General features: G+C 39.2%; 1 protein-coding gene across 1 annotated transcript; it reads right to left on the bottom strand.

Moving 5' to 3' along the window:
- Positions 1–17704: 17704 nt before the first annotated feature.
- LOC140505488 (small ribosomal subunit protein eS4) lies at positions 17705–21490 on the bottom strand. Its single transcript, XM_072611509.1, has 3 exons — positions 21359–21490; positions 21016–21126; positions 17705–18771 (listed from the first exon to the last, which is right to left on the bottom strand). Exon 3 carries the CDS (start codon positions 18756–18758, stop codon positions 17967–17969), a length of 792 nt encoding a protein of 263 aa, XP_072467610.1. The 5' UTR covers positions 18759–18771; positions 21016–21126; positions 21359–21490; the 3' UTR covers positions 17705–17966.
- Between the last annotated feature and the right edge of the window lie 100 nt (positions 21491–21590).

The raw sequence follows: 21590 nt of genomic DNA on the forward strand, positions 1-21590 counted from the left end.
CTTGAAAAAAACAGACCAGGGTGTTCCCAGATGGGGTTGGGTATAAAGAATGGGGCCCCCAGTTTCCCCCAAAAGCCTTCCAGCTAATGGGAATCTTCCATTACAGCCAGAGTCATGCTTAGCATTTGCATCCTGCTTTCTGTTATATGACAGCTAAGTCTCTGAAATGTAGAACATGCAACAGGAGTCTTGAAAATGGAGAGTGCACAGACGGATTTGGTACCTGTATTGCAACAAAACATGAGACCTGTTTAACTGAGAAATTCTACTTGGGTAGGTGGAGGTAGGAGGGAAGTGGGCTGATTCGCTGGGTTTGGGCAATCCTGATAGCCCTCAACTGGATTATGTCTTTGGCCACCTCATTCCCTGGTCTTCGGGCGCCCTCTGGTGGTTACGAGGAGGTGGAATATCCAGGAATAATCATCCTTAATCAAGAGTTCCTTGCAACGTATTCCCATGGATGATCCTGAACAGAAGCTAAACTCACTTCATATAGGTTTGCTTATATCACTAGGACTAGTGGAGAACAGGAATGAAAGTAGGCACTATAGTTGCCTTAGATTCTCTCATCTAGACCCTGTAAATGTTTGTCTTTTTATCCCCTAGGCGGAGTCATTCAGTTTGCAAGGCTGATGTGTAAAAAACATTGCAAGTCGAGGACAACAATAAGACATCATGAGACATGGGTATATGAGTGCTGTTGGAGTCAAAACTTCTGCAATAGTTTTAGTAGACCTGACTTTCCCCGTCAGAATTTCTCTAGAACTACGACCTCATCCTGAAGACCACACTGACCTTCTTCTGTCTGAACTGTTTGTTCAGCTAGGAGGTTGGTATTTCCTCCCCCTACCTGCAGAATCCATTGACCTGTCCCTTATCTCTGCCCCTTCCCAAGCAGCTTCGGGTGTATGGGGAAATAAATATGTAGCTATTACAGATTATAATCCACCTTGAATTAGGCTTTTTGAAACCAAGATACTTCTCCCTCCCATTTTATCTTTATCTCTTCTTTCTCTCTCTCCTGTGTGACTTTTTTTCCTAATAGTAATACAGTATGATGGAAAGAGCATTGAACTGGGAGGCCTGAGTTTCAATCCTGGCTCTAATATTTGCTCATTGGATGACCATGGACAAGCTTCTAAACTCAGTTGTTTCCTCTTTGAATAGGGCTAGAAATACTCTTACTACCTTCCTCATATTACCTGCCTTAGGGTTATTGTGAGAATTAAAAGTTCTTTGTAACTGTAAAATAGAATAGAAAAATGAATTCTTGTTTCTATTATTTTAACCATATGCTAGTTCTTATCTCCCTTCTCCTCTCCTTGCCACCAAAAAGAGTTTCTGTGGTGTCCCAAAAGAAAAATATTTCCATTAGAAATATTTGGAAGCCAATTATATAATATAAAATGCATAAATTACCCTAGTTCTTAGAAAAAAAAAGTCTAATCTTATTTTGCTTTCCCAAAGTTTACTACTACATTAAATTTTTTTGAAACTTTTACATCTTTGTCTTAGCCTCCTTTTTTGAGGATACATACATATATATGTATATACGTGTGTGTACATATACATATACATATATACGTATATATAATCATATCACCTTGGAGAAGGACCTAAGCTTATATATGAATATTTAACAATTAGCAAGGACATGAAAAGCCTAAGAACTAGCTACATAAGCTATGAAGTTGACCACAAATACAGATTAAAATAGTAAGAACTTTCATATTTGAATCCTATTATATATCCTATTATATAACTCAGATGTTTCAATATTAATCTATTAATTAATAGATTTAGGATTTCAACAACAAAAACTTCTACTCTTCACCTGCCCTAATTATAGAAATTTGTTACAAAAGGAAAAAGGAGAGAAGTGGTTATGACAATATCAAGACTATTCCTTCAAGAGCACAGATTGATCTGACACATCATCACAGGGAAAATTCCCTTAACTCTGTTTGATTTCAGGCAAGAGTCATAGTTAACAGCTAATCCTGCGGCAAAATTCCACTTAGTTCAGAGGGTATCATATCCAGATTCAGAATTAACCAAGAGGGAAAATTTCCTGAGGGAAATAACACAATGGGAAATCAAGTCAAGAGTATCCTACCTTTACTTACCCATCCCCTCAACTTTTCTCAGGGACAGACATCCAACTGTAGCAGTTCTCAGATCATGCTCTATTTGGGCAGCAAATGGCATTCCCCTTGAATGGTAGAATTTTTGGCTTCATGACAATTCATACTATCATGCCTGAAATCAAACCTAGAACAATGCCAAATTACAGCCCAAAAGATGTTACCTCAAATAGCAAAATTTCACTAATCACAGCTTGGGCTAGGTTATTATTATTTTTCTCATGTTTCAATAACAGTTAACAATAAACACATATAAGGACATTTAGCCTTTATGTATAAATGAAGAATAATCACAATTTACAGTTTCACACATAGAATGAATATACTGAGTGATAGTTTATTCAAAATTCCAGAAAAATTCTGGCCACACTGTAAGCCTCTAATTTGTATTGCCTATTAATCCCTAAAGCAAAATTGAAATCTTTGACTCTAAGGTCTGTTGGTACTAGATTGGCTCAAAGATACCTTCAATGCATATTCTTTATTAACAGATGCAATTTCATCATTTTCCCAAGTGATAGCCAAATAATCTCAGATGAAATTGACTCTTTCCTGTAAGCAAACAAGCTTACCCATTTTGGCTGGGAGTAGTCCTAACTTCTCAAACTTTATTATTCTAGAATTTTCACAACGTGCTGTCAGCAGGACTGATAAGTACATGCTACTAACACCAGAGTAAGCTTGTGAAACCCAGGTAATTTTATTTGGAAAACAGAGGATGAGGAAAAAAGGCACAAAGTAGATAAGAAAATTACTATAACCCACACAACTCTACCATCTCTGAACTGTCATTGATCTTATTAGTCGGTGCCATAGAGTTAGGAATTGATTGCTCAATTCTTTCCTAATTTTTTCATATATACTACTCTTGTCTCTTCCAGGGAAACCTTTGACAAGAGTCTGTAGAAGAAAATATCGCATATCTACACTATTCCCTTTACCCTTCCTGATTCAATATTTTATTTCATTCCTTGTTTTGCCTAAACTATTAAAATAGTCATAATAATAGGTTAATAAAATAATATAACATGTTTTATAATATAACATATCTATGACAGAGCTGAGACACAATGTTGCATTTTAAGTGTAGGTGTTGCTAATAAAAAGTACTCCAGTCTAAACATATTTTTAATTTTTGGCATTATTTAATACAAAATTAATAAACTGTGTAAATTTAAGCTAAGGTCTTTCCAGATCTCAGTTTGACTGAGGCAATGCCCAATCAGTCATTAAAAGGAATATATAATCCCTACCTCTAGAAAACATACTGTATTGGAGAGACAGAGAAACCTCTGTACCAGTGCTAACGGAAGGAAAGCAGTAGCCTACATTTGCTTTTTTTAAAAAAGTGGATAATCTAATAATTACTCAAAAGAAAAACTCCCTATTAGTTCAACTGTGTCCTTGGCAGTTGCTATGGCACATTCCATTCTGTTACTGGGCTTGTCTATGCTACTCACTCTGCCACGATCCTAAATAAACTAATGTAGACTCCAAATTCTTCTACTTTTCTTCATTCTATGTACTGATCATGACTACTTGATTGTCTCCTACTCCAATTTTAACTCTGGGTTTGTTCCCTGGATACCATACCAGCCTATTTAATTCCATTGAATGTGCTCCTGTAAGCTCACAACCTTTTGCTTTTTCCCAGGAGGAGGCTGCCCCAGCCATGGCTAGGGTGCAAACCTTTGAAAATCTTTCACATTATTCTGGACAAAAATGGAGAGATGTGGACTGCATAACAGTACAAGTTGGATGAGCTTAGAACTAACTAGTTAAATAACCAGATCCAAGAATTGTGGTTAATGGATACTGCTATACAGTGCAGAATTATCTCACTACAGTGCAAGAAAATGTTAAGGTACACATTAAATCAAGACACTGCAGCTGTCACAGCTACTGAGAATGTCACAATTGAAAGGGACCTCAGCTACCATTTAGTCCAGCCCAGCCCTGAACAAGAATCATCTCTGAAACATTCTGAAACCAATGATCAGCTACATTTTTGTTGATTCTAACTATTTGGAAGGTTGTTTTTTGTTTTTGTTTTTGTTTTTGTATCAGGCCTAAATTTGTCTCTTTTCAACTTCCAACCATGACTCCAAGTTCCGTCTTCTAGGATCAAGAAGAACAAGTCTATGCCCTCCTTTTTTGGTGCATTGTATTATCATGAGATTAACCAATTATAAGGACATTCAAATACACACAAAAAACTTAAGGATTGAACTATATAAACTATGAAAATAATTTATTGATAGTTTATTATCAAATGTTGCAGATGTTTTTAAATGTGTATATTGTTTAATAAGGTAGCATCAAAATGACCCTATTTGTTTCCATGTCTCTCTTATAAATTTTTTATTCTGTGCATTTTTCATATTTTATTGATCTTTCTTTTTCACCTCTACTGTCTTTTCTACATAACAAGCCTCTAAATACTTGAAGAAAGCTATCAAGCTTTCAATCTATTAAGAAGCCATCAAGATTGAAAGCTGTCAAGAAGACTGAAGTCTCTTTTCCATTTTCTTCAACTGGTCTTCATATGGCATGGGTTCAAGACCTTTTACCATTCTGGTTGCCTTCATCTGGATGCTCTTTAGCTTATCAATATTCTTCCTAAAATGTAGTGCCCAGAGTAGACAATATTCCAGATGGTCTGACCAAGCATAATGACCCTCCAACCTCCTCGGTCCTGCATAGTGTGCTTCTTTTAGCACAGTTTCAAACTGTATTCACATTCTTGGCTGCCACTTAACACTGTCAGCTCATACTGAGATATCAGTCCACTAAAACCCTTAGATCTTTTTCAGATCAACTGCTGCCTCACTCTATTTTAGACTGGTGAAGCTGGTTGGATGGTTATTATTAACCCAAATGTAAGATTTTATTCCTATTAAATTTCATCTTGTTAGAGTTGACTCAATGTCATGGTTTGCCAAGATCTTTTGGAATCCTGATTTTTTTCACCCAATGTGGATAGTGTTTATGGAGCCACACTTTCCATCATTTGTAAATCTTATAAGCAAATTATCTGTGTCTTCATTTGAGTCACTGATAAAAATATTGATACAGGGCCAAAGACAGATGCTTCATTCACTCCAGTGGAAACCTCCCCCCTTTCAAGTTGACATCAAATAGTTAATCTTTGAGTCTAATTGGATATGGTCATTCAGTTAGTTCTAAATCCAAATAACTAGCCTATATCTCTCCATCTTTTCCAAAAGAACAACATGGGAGCACCTATTAAATGATTCACTAAAATTTAGAAAAATGATTTCTAGGGAAGTGATCATGGACCTATATTCCATTAATTTTAGTCATCAGATCTGAATGAACTACATACCAGAGTAGAGAATAATTTAATACAATACTATAAACATTTATACTACTATGCAACTCTGTAACCATAAGCAACTCTATAAGACTGCAACTCTGTAAGGTTGCAAGTCACAGAACCATTGTTGATCTACAGTGATAGGGTAAGTTTCATCAATAGGAATAAACTACACCAATGAAATCAGAAATTCAGACAACAATCCTCTGCCCCCCTAAAAAAACATACAAGACATGAAGCTAGGCCCTGACGTCAAGAAGAAGCATCCCTGTTCTCAAGGACTTTGGATATAGGTATACAGATAAGTCAATATAAGGCAATTAGAGGAACAGGAGTATACCTGGGGAGGGAAGGATGAAAGGAGGGAGAAAGAATGAAGAGAAAATAGGAAGGAGGGAGGGACAGAGGGAAGGGTAAGAATCAGGAAAGACCACAGAAAAATTAGTCCCAAGCTTAGCTTTGAAAGAAGACAAAAGATTCTGAAAGTGGAGATGAAGGAATAAATTCAGTGCATGGGGAGACAGCTTATAAAAATAGACATGGAGGTATAGATGCAATATCCAGTTCAAGGAATAGCTAGTAGGCCATTTTGGACAAATTGTTGATTGTGTGAATGAACGTAATATGAGATAAGGTTGGAAAGAGAGCTTATAGCCAGACTGTGGGGAGCATTTAAATGAAGTCAGTGGTCCTGAGATCATATGGAAACTCTGAAGGTTTTTGAGTAAGGGATTTACATGATCACTAAGAAGAAATGTCAGATGTTATTGATAAATTACTGCCAGTGGCCTTTTAGAAATCATAAAGAATCATATAGGTTCTATAGTTCTAGAGACTGTAAAATATCACCCCAATTATTAAGCTACAGACTAATCATCTTGACTCTGGAACCTGGAAAAAAATTTTACAGTGGAAGTCATCTAACCTTGCCGGAAGTATCATGGAGATCATTTAGATTGGTTTTCATTCAAAGTACATATGTCCTTTATAATATCCTTCACAAATGGTCATTCAGCCTTTGTTTGGATACCTCCATTGGTAAGAATTCACTGCCTTCCAAGTGAGACCATTCTGTTTGGAACAGCTATAATTGTTAGAATAGTCTCCTACTGAACTGAAATATATCTTCCTCTGGTTTCTATTCGTTGACCTTAATTCTTCCCTCTGCAACTAAAGATTATTTTTACCTACTAGTTTAGTTGTCCTGTCAAAGTTAGTCCAGCATGCCTTGTTCTTGACTGACTCTTTATAATCACTGCTTTTCCTTCTACCTGTTCCAATCATCTCGTTAACCCTCTGGGAATCAAAGTCAAGCTCATTGATCTATAGTTTGCAGACTCTGTTCTCCTTTTTTTGAAAATCAGGACAACACTTTCCATTTAAAAATTTTATGGTATCTCTCTGGTTTTCCATGATCTTTCAAATATAACAATTATCACTTAGCAATTATATCTGCCAGCTCTTTCAGGACCCAAAGGTATAAGTTCATCTTGGCCAAGTGGTTTGAATTCATCAAGGATAGATAAGTTGTTTCTTATTGTTCTCTTTACTTATCTAGGGTAACAACTCCTTGCTAGTCATTTTTTTCTGTGTGAAGGCCATTCTCCTTAAAAGAGAAACGAGTAAGAGCTGAGCAGTTCTGCTTTCTCCCATTTATCAGTAATCTCATCCACACCAAGCAAAAGTTCTCTCTTTTGCTATCCTCTTTCACCTAATATAAAGTGGGGGAAAACCTTTTTCTGACAATTTACGATTAATCTTCTGTTACCAGGACTTGCTTCCATTTTCTGTACATTTTTTTTTAAATCAAAGTTGAACAGTGAGTTCCCTATGCATATACATAGTTCTCTTCAGACAAAACCCATTTTTCTTCCTCATTTGGCCTGCTTCCTTTTGTGTCTTCAGAATTCCATCCTGAATATCTCTTTTCCTTCCTCAGCAGACTTCTCCTACAGCATTGTAGATCATGGGATCCTATCTTTCTTCTGAACCCCAGCAACTTGATTTTCCCCAAATCTAGGGTACCTGTCAGACAATACCCATATGTCTTCTCTTCTATCACAAAATAGTCACTTCCTACCAAGATTCCTATCAATTCCACCTGAGCTAATGAGATTCATATCCAGAAGCTCTTGGGGGAGAGGCAAGAAGGAAAGAGAGACAGAGAGAGAGAGAGAGAGAGAGAGAGAGAGAGAGAGAGAGAGAGAGAGAGAGAGAGAGAGATAATTCAAGTAGATGTCTAAATCATTGGAGTCCCCCATCACTACTGTATAATGCTTCTATGCCAGGCTTGTGCTTTGTTTTCCAAGTACTTCATGTAATTCATCTTTGGTCAAGACAGCTTGTAGTATAAATGCTTACAGACTTGACATCTAGCAAATACATTCTTCCTAACCTGGGTTACGTATATTCTATCTCTGCCAATCCTTTATCGTAAACCATGATCAAGGAATCTAAATCCCACTCTCAGACACCACCTTCTTAAACAGCTGGTCACTTTTCACATTATTTTTTCTCTTCTGCATCCTTTGCTTCCATGTGCAACATAACTTGTACCCACCCATACCCTTATGGTTTCAGTTTCTTGCCCCAGACTTGGAGGGCCTTTTTAGGTGCCTTAGTATTGTTTGCACTAATGTGGATCACCAAAGTGGGGGGTGGGGGTGGGGGTGGGGGGAGAAAGTTGCCATCTTTTTAGATTAAAGCCTTAGCAAGTTCTCTGTTGTGTCTTGGATATATGCTCCAGGAAGACAACAGAACTCTTTTATTGTTTTCAAGTTGATAAATAGCTGCATGAGCAGGGAATCAAAACATTCTATTATTCTCTTTTTCCTCTGACCCTTACCAGACAATCCCTCACCTAACAGCTATTGTGGCTCTATTATATCATTCTTGTGAAGATAAGCAACTTCTTTCTGATCAGTGCATCCAGTTCTCTTAAAGGAGAGCCTCAAATCTGTTTTAAAGCTCTAATTGTACAGATGCCCTTTTTATACCCTTTTCCTTTTGTGTAACCCTCTCCATTCTCCATCATCTTGATAAGAATCAAGTCTTCCTTCTTCTATCTCAGATTCTTTATTCCTACTGAAGCCTTATTTATTTTTCCTTTAGTAACCCTTTATTCTCCCTACTCACCTACAGTAGAAGAGGCGTTTTTCAAGTCTCTTTATTCACCTTCTCCAGAATCAGCCTACATACACAACACAAACAACAGTCAAAATACATGATATACTCAATGCCAGTTACTTTACAATTACCCTACTGTTAAAATGGTTGAGATTTTCACTCTTATTTCTTGAGTCTGCTTCAATCCTAAGCATCTGGGGTTAAAATTCTTATAGACATTCTCTCTTTCCTTTTCTTTTTGTCTCAATTATCTCAAAGTAGCCATAGCCACACCTACCTCCCCCTCAGCCTTGCACCAATCTCCTGTCTGTTTAACCACTTTGTCATACCATCCTTTTATCAATTTGCTTAACCCTCTATTCAATTTACCTTTTCTTATTTGCCTTATTTTGTCTTGCCAACAATCTTCTCCTTATGCTTCTTGAGCCTACCTCTTCAGGTTCTATTTTCCTCAATCCAAATAATCCTTTTATATTTTCTTCAATTATCCTTGACCCTACTTCTTTTAAAGTCTAAAAGTAGCATTTGGACCAATATCTGGAACTAAAGATTATCCTTTAAATTTTTCTCAATTATTTTCAAGTTTTGCCTAATTTCTCTTTCCCAAATTCTCAACTACTTCATTAGTCTAAGTCATCTACATAATTCTCTTCTCCTTTTTATTTGACTTGTACTTTCTTCTTATGCTCCTCCCCCAATCTTCTTCCATGGAAGTAGAAGTATGAACTTAAATGAGTTATTAATTTAAAATATTTAACTCCATAATGCTACCAATTTTTTCCAATATAATGCAATGGTTCCTTTCCCCATTTAAATATAATTACATTTATCATTTATTAACATTACATATGTTTGGATCTGTTTCTGAAATCTCTAGTAAGGTCCACTAGTCTATTTTTTTCTTTTTTTGTCTAGTGTCATACCCTAGAATTCTTACAGAAAAGTAACTACCCCCTAAATTAGCCATCAAATACTACCTTAGCCATTAAATATCTCAGCCATGCAAAATACTGACAGAAAACAGCAACACTAGTTTAGAATACAAATGCATCAGCAAAAAATTACAGAGGAAAATAGCAATAAAGGGGAAAACAGGTCTCCAGGAAGCTTAGCATGAGATCAAAGTAAATATTATCCTGACAACACTTATAGATGAAACAGAAAGGATGCTTAATTATTATGTCTACTGCAGAGGACCCCCAAAATTACAAATCCAACACCAGTCTCTCTTCTGAGCTTTAGTCCCACATCTACAGCTGTCTATTAGACACTTCAAACTGTATCTCACATAGCTGTCTCAAACTCAACCTTTCCAAAAACAAAATCCATTATCCTTTTGCCCAAATCCACTCCTTTTCCCAACTTTCTAACTCTGTCAAAGATACCACCACCCTTCCAATAACCCAGGTTCACATTCCCAGTGTTGTCCCTGACTATTCACTCTCCCTCACTATGCACATACAGGGAGATGCCAAATCTCTTGTTAGTTTTACCTCCACAACATCTCTCCTATGCATCCCTCTCTCTCCAATTACACAGCCACCACCATAGCTCAGACCTTCATAATCTCTTGCCTAATTTCAATAACTTCTGAATTAACCCCAATCTCAAGTCTCTCCTATCTACATTCCTTCCTCCACATAGATGCTAAAGTGATTTTGCTCAACTACATGTCTGACCAGGTCACTACTACATACTCAATAAATATTAATGACTCCTATTGACTCTGGACTCAAATACAAACTCCTCTGATATTTAAAACCCCTGGCTCCAGCCCGAAAATACATGACTGCCCTTCAAGCAGATCCAGCCAAAATGCCCCTCTTTGCTGTTTCTCACATATGGCTATCCATTTCCTGTTTTCATGCCTATGAATCTCTTAGACTTGAAATGCGTTTCTCCTCACCTCTACTTTGAGTTGACAGCAAAAGTATTGGATTTGGAATCAAATCTGGACTCTAGTCCCAGTTCTGTTACTTATTCTCAGTGATACATTGGGAAAGTCATTTAATCTCTTTGGGTCCCAATTTCTTCATTCCAATTAGATGTCTCTAGGATCCCTCCTAGCTCTAAATCTATTATCCTAGACCAATTCCCTTAATTTTACACTTAAGGAAACAGAACCCCATGGAGATGAGTTGATACTGCAGGAGGCACAGGTGAAGTGTGAACCAACGTCACCCTTGTAGTAAGTGGCAAAGCTTGGACTCAAAGTTAAGCTCTACCACTCCAGAGTCAGTGGTTTTCTTACCGTGCCACACTGCCCACTCTTAGAATCCTAGCTTCCTTCAAAGTCAGTCAGTCAATAAGGTGCCTATTTTGTGCCAGGCTCTGTGCCAAGAGCTGAGGATATAAAGACAAAAAGAAAAGTCTTTGCTATCAAGGAGATCACAGTCTACTGGGGGAAACAACATTCAAATAACTATGTACAAACAAGATACAGAAAATATAAATGGGGGTGGGGTGAGTAGTCTCAGCAGGAAGGCATTAATGTTAAGAAAGACAAGAAAAACCTTCCTGTAGAAGGTTGGATTTTAGCTGAGACTTGAAGTAAACCAAAAGGCAGAAATGAGAAGAGGTAGAATTCCAGGCATGGGGGACAGCCAATGAAAACTCTAGAGGTTGAGAGATAGAGCGCCATGTGTGAGGAATAGCAATGAGACCAATGTCACTAAATTGCTGATTACAAGGAGGGGAATAATATGTGTGTGTGTGTGTGTGTGTGTGTGTGTGTGTGTGTGTGTTCGTCCTTCGTTGCCAAAGAAGATCATGCCATCAGAGAAGTAATGACATGACTTGCACTTGACTTTGTTTTGAGTGAGAGAGGGCTGTGCAGGTCACTAGCCTCACTTCTCCCCCAGAGCCATCTGAACCCAGTGACCAGATATTCATCAGAATGACTGGAGATGACCCAAGATGAGGCAGTTGGGGTTGACTGACTTGCCCAATGTCACACAGCTAGTGAGTGTCAAGTGTCTGAGGTGAGATATGAACTCAGGTCCTCCTGACTCCTGCACTGGTGCTCTATCCACTGCACCATCTAGCTGCCCCAGAATAATGTGTAAGAAGACTAGAAGGGTAGGAAAGACCCAGGTTAAAAAGGGCTTTGAAAACAAGAGGATTTTATATTTGATCCTAGGAATTACAGGGAGCCATTGAAATTTATTGAATAGGGAGTGATGTGGTAAGATCTGAAATTTAGGAAAATCAATTTGATAGCTGAGTGTAGATAACCTTCTCAAGGAGTTTCACTACAAAAGGGAGAAGAGATATCAGACAATAGCTAGCAGGGATATATAGATCGAGTATGGTATTGGAGACATAGGCAAGAGATTTAAGTTCACAGACTGCAAGAGAGTAGAGACAAAAGGGTCAGTCTGCTGAAGAGGACAGAATAGAATGGGATCACTTGTGCATACAGAGGGCTTTGCATCGGCAAAGAGAAATGCCACCTCTTCTGTGAAACAAGTGAATGAGAAGTGGCAGAAGGCAACTGAGTGAAGTAAGATGAGGAAGAAGAAAAGAGAGCACTCTGCAAATTGTCTCAACTTTTTTCAGTGGAATATAAAGCAAGGTACTCAGGTGAAGTAGGTTCTCAGGGTAGGGGAAGGAGAACTGTTGGAAGCTTGAAAAGGAATGAAAAGATTTGGAAAAGTCACTGTGGTAAATGGGATAGTAAATTAATTGTGGAAGTATAAGAGGAGTGTCCTGCTGTAGTGAGGACCCAGGTAAGATCATACAACATAAACCTGTTGTGGACCTCATCAGCATATTACATAATATTCCAGCTTCCTTCAGCAGAACATGAATAGGAATAAAGGTAGTGCAGATGTGTAAAACTGAACTGGAAAAAAAGAGTAGGAGTAATGGCCTGGGGGAAAAAAAGATACTAAAGGTCACAGCAAGGATGAAGAACAGGGTTTGGATCTGTTAGGCAGAGGGAGAAGTGGAATGACAATAGATTATGATCAGATAAAGGAATGTCAGAGACATGAGCACGGATGTGGAACATCTCTGGGTGACAGCAAGATCAAGGGTATGACCATCTCCGTATAATCAGTGTGCAGCAGGGTGGAAGAATAGGTCCCAGAAAATTAGTAAGATGAGGAATTGGAAGGTTAGGTATTCAAGAGAGTGTCAATATATTTGCTGAAGTTCCTAGTATGAGAGTAGAAGTTAAGGAGAAGAGAAAGACTGTACATTAGACACTGAACTCATTGAGGAAGGAGACTATCATAGAAGTCTGGCAAAAATAGCTACCGAAACCTGATAAGGTAATTAAACCCATACTAAATGAATCTCAAAGTAGAAGGTACTGATTGATGGTAGGAAGACCCTAAGCATGGCAATGCAGAGCAAGGAGTAATCCAGCTCCCTCACCTGTGAGTGACCAAGGAATCTAGGTGAATAAGTGAAAGTACAACTATTGCTAGAAAGGAAACCAGGCAAGTTGTGTCATCAGGAGGGTGTTAGGTTTCAGTGAGTGTGAAAAGATGAAGGAAGCAAAAAAATAAAAGTTTTAAGATGAAATCTAGTTTGTTGCTTATAGAGCAAAGATTCCAAAAAGCACAGTGGAAGGGTTGAGCAGCTTTAGAGTGGCAAGTTGAGGGGGCTGGGTTATGAAGGATGAGAATGAGGAAGCAATCTTTGGAGGATGAAGAAGGAGGCTTCAACAATGGCAATTAAGCATTCATAATCACTGGGTTGAGTTAGGCATGATAGGATAGAAGTATGTTAAAGTGGGAGAGGAGTAGAGAACAGAAAAGAGAGTGACATGCTGGGGACAAGGCAGGCCCACAGACAAATCTTAACTCAAGTACTACCTTCTATAAGAGGCTTTTTCTGAGCTCCCCTGACCCAAATATCAAAAACTTGAACTTGTTTATTTTTGTATATTTATTATAAACATCTATAAAACAGAATTACAAAGACAACTAATTACATTGAAATAGTTATCAAAAAATCTATTAAAAGTTCACAGACTACAGGTTAAGAATTCCTGTCCTAAAGGGAAGATTTTTGAGCAGGGGAATGACATTGTTAGTCCTGGACCTGTGGGAGATTATGTTGAGAATATTGCCTAGATAGAAAGACTGAAAGGTAAAATTAAGAGACTGGAAAGTTGTTGTTCAGTCATTTTCCAATCATGTCCAACTCTTTATGACCCTATTTGAGATTTTCTTGGCAAAGCTACTGAAATGTTTTGCCATTTCCTTCTCCAGTTCATTTTAGAGGTTAGGGTTGGATATACAGACTTGTGAATTATCATCGAATAATCATCAAACCCATGGGAGCTGATGAGATCACCAAGTGAAATAGTGTATAAGGAAAAGACAAGAGAGCCCAAAAGAGAACCCTATGCAACACCCATAGTCAGCAAAAGTGACCTAAATGAAAATCCAGCAGGAAAACCAAGTAGTCAAATAGGTAGGAGAATCAGGAGTAGCCTCATACAAACCTAGAGAGAAAAGGGTATCAAGAAGAAAGTGGACAGAGAGGTCAAGGATGAGAAAAGTCCATTAGATTTGGCAATTAAAAGATTATTGGTAACTTTTGAGAAAGCAGTTTTGATTGAATAAGGGTTGGAAGTCAAACTGTGGAAAATTAAGAAACAGCAAGGTGGCTCAGTGGATAGAGCAGGAAGCCCCAAGTCTCAATTCCGCCTCAGTCACTTTCTAGTTGTGACCTAAGGAAAGAAACTTACCCGGTCTGTCTCAATTTCCTCATCTGTAAAATGGGAGTGATTTGCAATGAGAATATATTTGTAAAGTACTTTGCAAATCTTAAAGTGCTATATAAATGTTATTATTAGGAAGTGGAAACAGCAAAAGTAATTTTCTTGGTGTCTGGTTTTAAGAAGGATGACAAATAGAACAGCTTGAAGAAATGACAGTCAAGAGAAAGTTAAGGATGGAGAAAATCTGGCTATGTTTGTAGACAGCAAGAAAGGAGAAAACAAAGATCTGGTCTGGGTTGATTTGAAAGATTTTCTATTTTGTTTTTGAATAGCAAAAAATTCATTTATGCAAATCATAGCAAAACAGAAATAAGAGAAGGTATATATAGGATATGTATGTGTATATATGTGTGCATACATACACACACCAGACAATACAGAACGAAGCTCTACCATTGAGAGTGAGAAGACTTAGCTCAACCAAGAGAACATCCTGGATCTCACCAAAGGGAAAAGGTCTCAGATCAAACAGGAAGAGATGGGATTCAGGACAGGAAGAGGGGGGTTGGCCTTGGCACTAAGACCTACTTTTTCTTCAGACTGGAATTAAAGGAGCGAATGAAAGAATAATGTAAAAGGGATTTGAGGTACTAATAAGGAAGCTCATAACAGATAGTCTGGATTACCTCAGGAAAGTTAAGTGAGAGCCTCGACTGCAAGGGACTGGGGGTGAACTAGGGATTTTGAGAAGAAATTTAGAACCATCTATGAAGAAACCAGGATAGCTGATAGAGGAAAAAGCATTATTGTGGTGAGTGGCCCAGCTGAAGTCAAATATATAGCTGTACCAGTTGACATGGTTGTATGATCATCTCCAGCAATGTTAATATGGGAGCTGTGAGCTCTTTGAGAGCAGGAAACTGTCACTATGTCACTGCTTAACATAGGACTTGTCTGAGTACTTAATAAATGGTTTTTCATTTAATCTTAAGAGTGATTTAGGATAGCAGACTATAAGTCTTAAATAACTTAAGGAACAAAGGGCATTCAGAGGCTCAGGAAAAGTGATTTATGAATGCAGTAACTGTGTCCAAATTGAGCAGTGAGGATGGCATTTAAGAAAATGATCTCTAAAGAAGGAACTGTGGTCTGACCAGAAAGGGAGTATGACCAGAGGATAAGATGTGTTGCACATTACCTTCCCCAACATCCATTCATAGGGCTTGCCTCCAACACAAAGGCACCTATCTTCATTCTCCAAGTCTTCAATTCATGACAAAAACGCAGCCACTGCCACCACCAGCACCACCATCCCCACCTCAGTCTCCCAACTTTTGCTCCTTTCCACAGCAACAGATGTGCAGGTACAGTTGAGAAAATATGTCCCCATCCTCTTTTTATTTGAGTGAACAAAATGAGTTGCACAGAAGCAGGCAGGTATGGGTTTGGATTTGCATCACTGATCTCATTACATTATTTTTCCCCTAAACCCAGTCCTTTTCTCAACTTTCTTATTACTGTCAAGGGCATTAACTACTATCCTTCCAGTCCCGCAAGTTCAAAACCTCATTGTCCTTCTTACTCATATTCACACTCAGTTATCACTATCACAATAGTTAATAGCTAATAGTCACTTATAAAGCACCTGTGTCAGACACTGAGTTAAGCACCTTAAGAATACAATCACAACTCCTTATCATGCCTATTGTTCGGATGAAGAAACAGGCAGAAATTAACTAGCTTGCTAAGGTCAGTTATTAAGTATCTGCGGCCATTTTCGAATTCAGGCCTTCTTGAGTCCAGGCCTGTTACCTAGCTGCCCCCAAGATATGTGCAGCATCTATCCCCTTCTCCTTAAAGTCATCACCCTTGTTTAAGCCCTCATACTCTCTCCTATATTATTAACCACCTAACTCATCTTCTTGGCTCAAGTCTCTTCCCTACTCACAATCTTTACATCTGCGAAGTAATTTTCCTAAAATGCATGTCTGACCATGCATTTCAGGACTCCTACTTAATAATTCCAATAGCTCTTTATTGATTCTAGGAGCAATTATTTCATCTTTATCTCATCCTCTTAAATTTCCATTTTATAGAGTATTTTACATATTACAGTACAGAATTACAAATATAATTTATATACATACTAGGGGAGCATGGTCAAAAATTTGATGTGATCAAAAAAGTTTGAAGACAGATGGACTAAAGCAGAATGGTAGAGGGAAGAGTTTAAAGGTTGATAAGACAGGCATAAAGAATAAGTAAAACAGAAGAGATACAAAGAGGGGGATTTCAAAATCAAAAAGATGATGGAGGCAATTCTAAGTGATGGTGAAATATGACGGAGGGAATTCTATTACAGTGACCAAGAAGCTAATATGGCTTCCGATGATTCTGGATATGGAAAAACATGCACTTTGTTAGACTGAAAGCTGTTCCCGTACCCCCGCCCCACCCTGATCCTTTTCAGTATTCATATCCATGATTGATTACCTTAGTTCAGAGAAGTGAAAAATGAAAACGAGGGACAATTACAGCTAACATCAAAGATAAAGGACCATGGAACCTAGACATGAACCCTAAAATAAATAAAACCTGAGTGAAGCTAACCCGTGATAGGAGCAGGAGCTATGCTGATGCATCTTAATATGAGACTGTATCATAACTAAGGCAGGTTATCTAGGAAGAATAATGATAGGGGATAGAGCAGGACGTGTCTTAATGTTGTCTAATCTCTACCTTTCAGATGCTAGAGTGAAACTTGAAATTAAGCAGGCAGATTATGGAAGTCATTCTTTAAACCTATTAGCTAGAGGTCTGTAGGTTCCATTAGGTACTTAAATTCTAGTTGACCTAAAGCCACAATGAGGATGGGGAGAGTGGACTGGCAGTATGAAGACATAACAACTATCCCAGTGGGTAGCTGTCATACTGAGTTATAAATCATGGGAGTTGCAGTGAATGAACTGGAAAGCCAAGGTATTCAAGAAGACATCAACATGAATGCTATTCCCCAAGGACAAAGGTTGGTATTTTAAAAAGGCAGGTTACCAGCTTCATAGCCTCAATCCCACAAAGATGGACAGACCACATATGCTTAAGACTTTAGACCTGGCAACCATGCCCTAGTCCACAAGGCCTAGGAACTCCTCACTGAAGAACCATTTATCTGGCATACCATAGCAGATTACTGTTCAGATATTGCACTAGATGGTTGGCTCTCAGGCCTCTTCCAACTCCTGAGATTATACAAAACCATTTAACCTCTCAGTTTCAGATCATCTGTAATATGTACTATGATCAAAAGATGTAATGTGCAGGTGCTTAATTAAAAACAGTCCAAACCTTTTTTCTTGAACTTTTATTGTTATCTTTTGTTTTCACATCAGCCACTTTGGGATATGTCCTCTCCCCATCTTCCAGTCAGTGAGCCGTCCCATTTAACAAAGAAAAGTTGTTAAGCAAAACCAGTACAGATAACATCTTCCAACATTTTATGCAACATCATACCCACAGTACCCTAATTCAAGAAGAGAAAGGCATTTCACTTGATAAGACTGAGTTGTTTAAGCTACCTATTTCTTATTTCACGTATTTTATATTTTTGTAGGGTAATTACTTTTGTTAAAAATTGTAACATCTCAATTTGATTGATACCCCACAAATTCTTATCTGCAATCATTTAGCCACTGCTCTGCTTAGCTGCCAATCTCTTGTCTCTTTCTTCAGCAATTGTAAGGCGGATACCCTTTCCTCGGGGAAGAGAGATCCAAGGCTTATTACCTTTACCAATAACAAAAATGTTGGAGAGCCTAGTGGCAAAACTATTGCCATTGGCATCTTTTACATGGACAACATCAAAAGAGCCAGGATGTTTCTCCCTGTTTGTGATCACACCAATTCGACCCAAATTAGCCCCACCGGTCACCATACACAGGTTACCAGTATCAAACTTGATAAAATCAGTGATCTTGCCTGCTTCTAAATCAATTTGAACTGTATCATTCACTTTGATGAGAGGATCTGGGTAACGGATAGTACGGGCATCATGGGTGACCAGATGCGGAATACCTTTTGTACCCACAAAGATTTTTCTAACTTTGCACAATTTATATTTAGCCTCCTCAGCTGTAATACGATGAACAGCAAAGCGGCCCTTTGTATCATAAACCAGACGGAAATGTTCACCCGTCTTCTCAATGCTAATGACATCCATAAAGCCAGCAGGGTATGTAATATCAGTGCGGACCTTGCCATCAATCTTGATGAATCGCTGCATGCAGATCTTCTTTACTTCATCTCCAGTCAGGGCATACTTGAGTCTGTTTCTCAGGAAGATGATGAGAGGCAGACATTCCCTCAGCTTGTGGGGACCTGTGGATGGTCTTGGAGCAAAAACTCCTGTTAATTTATCCAGCATCCAATGCTTTGGAGCTGCTACACGCTTCAGATGCTTCTTGGGACCACGAGCCATGGTTACACTGAACCTGAGGAAAGGAATTCATTTCTTTAAATCCTGTTTTGCAAATATACAACAAATACAGGAGGTTCTAAAAATTCTTCTTTATTTCCTATTTTCAGCTTGCTCATTCTAAAGCTTTATGCACCTCCCTAAATGACTCTTCATTTCACTCCCCACAGAGGCCACTCTAACCCTTCTCTCCTAAATCTGCTCTCACTTCCTGCTCCCCTAACCCTCTTAGCTATGAACTACACCTCTTACCTAGAAACCTGAGGCCACTGGACATGAGCTCCCTCTTTTCCCCTTTTCTTCATGCTCAAAATCCCCCAACATCATCTCCCACTCCTTTTCTCCCATTATTTAATGAAATAGTGGCCTTCTTGCCAAGGCCAATCCCTCTGTGTGGGCCCTTGACTGAATTCCCTCCCTTCTTCAGAAGAGTGCCCCTCTGTAATCTTTTCCTAGTCCTATCCGGTGACTACTTCACTGAAGCTATCAAATATGCTCAAGTTTTTACATTCTTATAAAAGGTTCACTAGACCCTACCACCTACCTCCTCCAAAAAAACAAAAACAAACCAACAGAAAAACCTATCATCCTTTCTTCTCCCTTTCTCATCCCCACATTCCAGAAAAAACTCACAATGACTTCAACCTCACTCAATGGAAAGTGATCTCTCCAAAAGTACCGTTGCCAAATTTGATAGTTTTCTCAGTTCTCATCCTTCCTGACCTCTCAACTGCATTTGACATTGCTGACCACTCTTCTACTGCATACTCCTGAGCCCTCTTCTCTCTCCATGCCCCTCTTGGTGACCTCATCTGTCATGGGTCTAATTAGTACCTCTATGCAGATAATTCAGATCAATTTAACCAGAGCTAGCCTCTGGACCTTAGAGCCAGTACCAGATTACCTACCTCCCTTTGCATATTTTGCAATGGGTGTCCTACAGAAGCCAGACAGATCTAAAACAAAAATATTAAACCTAAATCTCCCAACCTTCTGATAACTTCCCTATTTCTGTGGATGGCACAACCATTCTTCAAGGCTCCCAGGATTACAACCTTGACCTAGCCCTCAACTCTTTACTTTCCCTCACCTCTTAAATAAAATCACAAGTGAAGTCTGTTTCTACCTCCAAAACATCTCTTGTATGTCCCCACCTCTCTTCTCACACAGGCTTCACCTTAATTCAAGCCATCATCTTTGACCTAAATCATTGCAATAACCTCTAAATGGTAAAGAATCAAACATAAATTTTTACAAACTTTAAAGTGCTATGTCGTTGTGCAGTTGCGTCTGCCTCTTTGTGACCCCATCTGCAGAGAGGTCTGCCATTTCCTTCTCCAGCTCATTTTTACAGATGAGGAATGGAAGCAAACAGGGTTAAGTGACTTGCCCAGGGTCACACAGCTACTAAGTGTCTGATGAGACCAGATCCGAACTAAGGTAAATGAGTCTTTCTAACTTCAGGTCCAGCACTCTATCCACTGCATCACCTAAATGTTCCTTTAAAGTGCTACATAAAGGCTTATTATCATTACTATTATTACTTTCTTTGCTCCCTTCTTTGCTCATTCATTCACAGGGTTGTAAAATTGATTTTCCTCATCTGACCATTTCACTGCCCTATTCAAATTCTAGTGGTTCTCACTCCCTGTTGTTTCCAGGCTCAACTACCTTCACAACCTAAGCCTTCAGCCTCACTATATTCCCTGGTTATACTCATCCCTCTTCCCCCCCCTTCCAAAATCCTGCCAAAGTGATCTCTGTTGCCTCCATGAACCCTTTCCCAGTCTCATATAGCAATGGTAGCCCAACACCCCTGGCATGTACTCACTCCTCACCTCCCCCTTCACAGAATCCCTACTTTCTTCCAGGCCTCAGGGGCACCACCACCTTTACAGAAGTCTATTTCCTCCCATCAATTACCTTAAATTTACTTTATATTTGTTCTTCAAGAACCACGTCTAAAAACACACTAAGACTTCTGGGACACCCAAGGTAATGTCCCGCCGGTTATATCTAAATTCTAAAAATTCTAAAATCTAGGCACTTTTTTTGTCTCTGTACCTCAGGATCTAGAACAGAGTCGGCCGTAAAAAAAAAGCGTTTAATGTATTTTTGCGTGCTTAATTACAAACGTGGAAACTAAAGCACAAGAAGAAAAATGAACTCACAATCTAATAATACTACACCACAAACTAAGGAAAAGGGAAGGGGGCAAGGGAAGATCAAAAAGAGCAATTACTTGATTATCTGCACTTACCCGAGTTAAAGTGGGAAATTTACTCGGCTGTAGCGTCAGAGGCTCCGTCTGCTTACAAGCTGTGTGCGTCTGGCCAAGTCACTTCACCCTTTCGGGGCTCGGCGTCTTTATCTGTAAAACGTTTTCACCCATAAAAATGCCATTTTCACACAACGCCCCTAGCCCCACCCCACCCCGGTCCTAGGGCTGAGGGCCGTCTGGGCCTAGCACGCCACCCGGCCTGGGGAGTGAAGGAGAATCAACCTTGGCGGCTGGGGGAGGCCTGAGCCTGCGGCCTGCGTGGGCCTCTCGGCCCCCAAGACGCCCCCCACCTCCATTTCCAAGGAATCTCTCCCCGACTCACCAGCAGCACGACCAGCCGGTCCCAAGGCCGCGCGGCAAGAGATCACGTGCACCCGGAAACGGAGTTCCCAAGGATCTTCGCGGGACTATGGGGCGGGCATAGAGAACGGTTAGACCAATAGGAGGGAAGATTCGAAGATGACTCAGATACACAACCAATGGCCTTGGAGAGTACGGCGGAAGTTGAGGGGAGTTCCACATCCTGTTTAAACCCCGTATGGCCGTTAACGTCT

This window comes from Notamacropus eugenii, chromosome 5 (assembly GCF_028372415.1).
Source record: "Notamacropus eugenii isolate mMacEug1 chromosome 5, mMacEug1.pri_v2, whole genome shotgun sequence".
Taxonomy (NCBI): Eukaryota; Metazoa; Chordata; class Mammalia; order Diprotodontia; family Macropodidae; genus Notamacropus; species Notamacropus eugenii.

Coding starts and splice junctions, on each gene's coding strand:
- LOC140505488 (XM_072611509.1), bottom strand. CDS start 18,758: ATGGCTCGTGGTCCCAAGAAGCATCTGAAGCGTGTAGCAGCTCCAAAG.